The sequence below is a fragment of the Rhamphochromis longiceps genome, linkage group LG1 (genome assembly GCF_057381845.1).
Source record: "Rhamphochromis longiceps isolate RC_006_pf linkage group LG1, R_longiceps_female_GT1.1, whole genome shotgun sequence".
NCBI lineage: Eukaryota > Metazoa > Chordata > Actinopteri > Cichliformes > Cichlidae > Rhamphochromis > Rhamphochromis longiceps.
In genome coordinates this window covers 37,916,410-37,922,409 of record NC_140557.1, presented here as the reverse complement: position 1 = coordinate 37,922,409, position 6,000 = coordinate 37,916,410, and the positions used below count along the sequence as shown (strand labels likewise).

Below are 6,000 nucleotides of genomic sequence, written 5' to 3'. Positions count from 1 at the left end.
TAAAAAAGATTCTATGTCAGAAACATGCACAGCTTTGAAGGTGGACTCTTGCTCTTTGGTTTATGCTTTTTAAAGAGGCACAGCCTCCATGTACAGCATCAGTGACATAAAACAAGTGTACGAATGAATGCAGTCAAAGTTGGGAAATAAAGAAACTGTAACGTCTGCAGCAAAGAGCCCCTGTGGTCCCATAAGGTGACATTTTTCTACAGTGTGTGCCAGTTTATCTGTGACAACAGAAACATCTGTGACGAGTTATTCATCTGTGTGTTTGAACTTCAGCAGACTGTCCACGTCTGCATGACTAAAAGCTTTGACTCGCTGACATGGGTGCATTACTGTAATGCATAGGCGTACCTAATAAAGTGGCTGCTGAACGTATTTAGTATGATGAGAGAACTGTGCCAGAATGATCGAGAAACACCAAACACATAATGAAGTCTCTCGCACAGATGGGCTCCGTGCATTTCTTCTGACGTTACAGACATGAAACAGGAAACAGGCTCATTGTTGTAGCTCCGCTGAGAAGCTACGCACTGCACAGCTCGTGGCGGATGATTAATGCCTGAACATAGAAGAGAACGCTAAAACCAGCCAGCGTGACAAACTGACTGCTTTAGGCATAACATAATTAAGAAATAAAGCTTGAGCTGAGCAGAAGCTCGTGTGTGCTGCTAATGCTGCTGTTGTCTTGGACAATAGTTACTGGCTCAGTAAAAAGGCATATTGGACCGTTGGCTGTTTGCTTTTTGTTCACTAGTGTGTGAATGTGTGCGTGAATGGGTGGATGACTGGATATGTAAAGCGCTTTGGGGTCCTTGGGGACTAGTAAAGCGCTATATAAATACAGGCCATTTACCACTATAAATTCTTCCTTCTTGTCTTTTTTTCATTTGTCTCATCCACTGGATTTAGCTCGGCCATGCTTCATGTCCATAAGGCCTCTCTGAGCACACAGAATTTTGAGATTTCATACAATGTCAATAATACACAAGTGCTGAGTTTTTCTTTACTGAATCTTCTTTCTATGCAGTAAGCAAATATAATATTCATATTAAATAATATAGATTTTTGGCTAGTTCTTGCATAACATGGATCGCCACAGTAGTTGAATGAACCTCTCAGCTGTATACCAACAATAAAATCACAGATAAATTCACAATATTACTGATTTATTTAATGAGAACTAGTGAGAACCATTGTGACTTTATGTCCTCAGTTTGTTACAAAGTCTGTTCACGTGACACTCGGAAAAACAACCCCGGGTCTAAATTAAACCACCTAACAGGTGTGATAGCACAGTCCTCTCAGTTCTAGTTAAACTTGGATCATTTCTGCCCAAACATAACCCAAAAGTCCAAATGACTGAACTCATATATCTTCATGTATGCGGCCTGTTAGCTTTAGAGCTGTCTTACATGCTCATGCCTTTTAATTGTAACTGCACTAGTTACACTACTGTGTAAATCTTCAACTGAACCTCAGCTGAATTTGAAAAAGAAGGAATAACCTTGAACCTGCAGAAGTATCTCCGGCGTACCACATACACCCACACGTATGACTTTTTGGTGCCTGACTTCATGAATCATGTTAACATGATTCCTGCACCAGCGTCCGTCTCTATGATAACATCTACAGCAGAACGTACCATCTGTGAATCAAAGTGTGCCAGCAATACTAAACAAAAATATATTACAAGACACACAATAACCATTAACAACCAGAACAATAAAGTAAGGACAGGAGCCACAGAAAAAAAAAAATCACATTACCACGGTGTAGCCACTCCCATGTGTGTGTTCCAGAACATTGCCTCTAGAAATCTTCTTGACTTGTATAGAAAATTCATTTTTGTGTCCCATTAATGTTCTTTTGAAATAATAAATTGCTATTTTGACTCCTTAGCGACGCCTGCTGTTGCGTTCTGGACTCCTGCGGCTCCTCCTCTGTGCTCTCCTTTGACTTTTCACTGCAGCGCGGGAAAAACCAAACAAAGACTTATTATGAGAAATAACTTCTCAGTACGAATCTATACAGAGCATGCTCACCATCAGTGCATTTCACTTGGGGCTCCTCCCACTGTCCGTCTGGTTGACAGCGCACCAGCGGTAGATGGCGCTGTCTAAATCCTGGATTGCACTGATAACGAATGATGGAGCCGACGGGGTACACCACCCTCTTTTTGCCAAACATGCAAGCATTGGCCACCTCCGGCGGGGCACCACAGGACACTGAAGGTAGTACCAGAGGACATCATATCAAACAATGTGTTTCCTGCAGTACGTATTTTAGGTAAAAAGCTAAAACATTGCTGCGTTAGTTAGCTCCGAGTCGAGTTTGTTTTTGCAACAGCCAAAATCCAACACGTTTGTTTTGTTAGTGTTAGGACTCTTTCACAGAGCCCAGTATGAGTCACACTGTAGGAAGCTTTAGCCAGCCTAATGCAAAAAGATAAACCTGCTCCACCTATGAAGGACTCCAAACCACTGGACATATATTCTACCATTCAGATATCTGCCTTGTATTGATAACCAGACCAAACAGACTAGACTAGACTTGAAGGTTTTGCTCCAGAGGTTTTGCTGAGCCAGCCTACCTGAGCCTTTCTTGCAGGTGAAGGGCAGATGATAACTACAGGGTACATCATTCCACTGGCCGTCAGAATGCCAGATCATCACCACACAATCTTCTTCAGAGTTCACGTAGTTGTCCGGCTGGTTAGGCCTCCAGTTCTCGTATTGCTGAAGAGACGAGAGCAAACAGGTAAACCTCAGAGTGTAAACAGGACCACAACAGCTTTACCAGTTGTCCTGTATGTCATCTTTTACTGCTAAATTAGATTTTATTGTTTTGTCTTTTCTCAACAGCAAAAAGTTCAAAAAACAATAGAAGCATTAATCGATGAAAATGTTTCCACACATAAAGTTGAATTAGACTAAAAAGCATAAACGGCAAATTGTCTTTGAATGGAATTGCTTCATGCTCACAGCTGTTACACACTCGTTTTCAGACCCCCGCTCTTTCGCTACTCAGGTTAAACATGATATATAAGTCACTCGGATAACTTAAAAATGTAATTGTTTGCCTTTTTTCGGTGTTTTATTTGTTCCGGACTAAATCGGTTTGGCTGAGATCAAAGTTATTAGATTAAATAAAACTTTATTAATCCATCGGGTGGGTTCCTCCAGGATTTTCACACAGCTGAATAAACGTCAAACAGAAAACCGATTAAACAGAAGTGTGAGACGATCGAGAATTTCCGCCAGTGTCCTGATATATTTTAGATAGCAAGGAGCAGACGGCTGAGTTTATTAAACTCCACCAAGACAGCGGTGACGCAAATCTGAAGGCTAGACCGTCCCATTTCACAGCCTCGCACTTCCGGCCTTCTCGGTCTTTGAAGGAACCTGCCCACGTAGACCGCGAAGGCCGGGCCCTCCGAAGGATGCAGCCGACGTTTTGGGACACAGCTATGGTCAGCATCCTGACAGCCCAATGGACGAAGCTGTCTCTCAGTCTGCGTGTTCTGGCCCGGAGGCTCTTCAGTATCATTCCTGATGGCAGCAAACTGAAGACGCTGTTGAAGGGATGAGTGGAGTCACCTGTAATAGAGAGGACCTTCCAGATGAGGCAGGTGCAGTAGATCTCCTGGGGAGGGAGGCAAGAGAGGTCCCCACAATGCTCTCGGCTGCTCTCACTACCCGTTGTCATTTTTTCCTGCAGAACCCAGTGCAGGAGTCATACCACACAGTGATGCAGCTGGTGAGGATACTCTCAACTGTGCCTCTGTAGAAGGTGCTCATAATGGGGATTGAATCTCTTGTGCTTCTCAGTTTGCAGAGGAAGTAGAGTTGCTGTTAGTCTTCTCCACATTCAGGGACAGGTTGTTGTTGCTGTACCACTCTGCCAGATGGTTAACTTCACCCCTGTAGTAGATCCCGTCGTGGGTCAGCAGAGTGAAGAGAAGGGGGCTCAACACACATCCTTGGGGAGCCCCCGTATTCAGTGTTCTTGGGCTGGAGGTGTTGCTGTCGACCCATACTGTCTGCTGTCTTCCTGTCAAGAAATCTAGCAGCCCGTTATACAGCAAGGTGCTGATCCCCAGCAGATCCTTTTTTATGAATGAGTTGCTGGGGAATGATGGTGTTGAATGCTGAACTGAAGTCTATGAACAGCACTCTGACATACAGTGGGGCAAAAAAGTATTTAGTCAGCCACCGATTGTGCAAGTTCCCCCACTTAAAATGATGACAGAGGTCAGTAATTTGCACCAGAGGTACACTTCAACTGTGAGAGACAGAATGTGAAAAAAAATCCATGAATTCACATGGTAGGATTTGTAAAGAATTTATTCGTAAATCAGGGTGGAAAATAAGTATTTGGTCACCTCAAACAAGGAAAATCTCTGGCTCTCACAGACCTGTAACGTCTTCTGTAAGAAGCTTCTCTGTCCCCCACTCGTTACCTGTATGACTGACACCTGTTTGAACTCATCGTCTGTATAAAAGACACCTGTCCACAGCCTCAAACAGTCAGACTCCAAACTCCGCCATGGCCAAGACCAAAGAGCTTTCGAAGGACACCAGGAAAAGTATTGTAGACCTGCACCAGACTGGGAAGAGTGAATCTACAATAGGCAAGCAGCTTGGTGTGAAAAAATCAACTGTGGGAGCAATCATCAGAAAATGGAAGACATACAAGACCACTGATAATCTCCCTCGATCTGGGGCTCCACGCAAGATCTCATCCCGTGGGGTCAAAATGATCATGAGAACGGTGAGCAAAGATCCCAGAACCACACGGGGGGACCTGGTGAATGACCTGCAGAGAGCTGGGACCAAAGTAACAAAGGTCACCATCAGTAACACACTACAACGGCAGGGAATCAAATCCCGCAGTGCCAGACGTGTTCCGCTGCTGAAGCCAGTGCATGTCCAGGCCCGTCTGAAGTTTGCCAGAGAGCACATGGATGATACAGCAGAGGATTGGGAGAATGTCATGTGGTCAGATGAAACCAAAGTAGAACTTTTTGGTATAAACTCAACTCGTCGTGTTTGGAGGAAGAAGAATACTGAGTTGCATCCCAAGAACAACATACCTACTGTGAAGCATGGGGGTGGAAACATCATGCTATGGGGCTGTTTTTCTGCCAAGGGGACAGGACGACTGATCCGTGTTAAGGACAGAATGAATGGGGCCATGTATCGTGAGATTTTGAGCCAAAACCTTCTTCCATCAGTGAGAACTTTGAAGATGAAACGAGGCCGGGTCTTCCAACATGACAATGATCCAAAACACACCGCCCGGGCAACAAAGGAGTGGCTCCGTAAGAAGCATTTGAAAGTCCTGGAGTGGCCTAGCCAGTCTCCAGACCTCAACCCCATAGAAAATCTGTGGCGGGAGTTGAAAGTCCGTGTTGCTCGGCGACAGCCCCAAAACATCACTGCTCTCGAGAAGATCTGCATGGAGGAATGGGCCAAAATACCAGCTACTGTGTGTGCAAACCTGGTAAAGACCTATAGTAAACGTTTGACCTCTGTTATTGCCAACAAAGGTTATGTTACAAAGTATTGAGTTGTATTTTTGTTATTGACCAAATACTTATTTTCCACCCTGATTTACGAATAAATTCTTTACAAATCCTACCATGTGGATTCATGGATTTTTTTTTTGACATTCTGTCTCTCACAGTTGAAGTGTACCTCTGGTGCAAATTACTGACCTCTGTCATCATTTTAGGTGGGGGAACTTGCACAATCGGTGGCTGACTAAATACTTTTTTGCCCCACTGTATGAGTCTCTAGTGTTCAGATGTGTGAGGGCTGAGTGAGGGGCAGTTGATTCCATCATCGGTTGAGCGTTTTGACCGGTATGCGAACTCAAATGGATCCAGGTCGATAATTTGATTTGATGCATGACTAACCGTTCAAAGCTCTTCATAATGATGGAGGTGAGTTTGACAGGACGGTAGTCCTTAAAGCAGGAGGTAGATGACTTCTT

General features: G+C 44.2%; 1 protein-coding gene across 1 annotated transcript in view; it reads right to left on the bottom strand.

Annotated features, from left to right (window-relative positions):
• LOC146679147 (aggrecan core protein-like) overlaps window positions 1-6,000 on the bottom strand; it is a 29,791-nt gene continuing 23,791 nt past the window's right edge. Inside the window, exons 18-20 of the mRNA XM_085408478.1 lie at window positions 2,597-2,741; window positions 2,049-2,231; window positions 1-1,969 (exon numbers count right to left, since the gene is read on the bottom strand). Coding sequence (XP_085264604.1) covers window positions 1,902-1,969; window positions 2,049-2,231; window positions 2,597-2,741 — 396 coding nt within the window. The 3' untranslated portion in view covers window positions 1-1,901. The remainder of the gene's footprint in view (window positions 1,970-2,048; window positions 2,232-2,596; window positions 2,742-6,000) is intronic.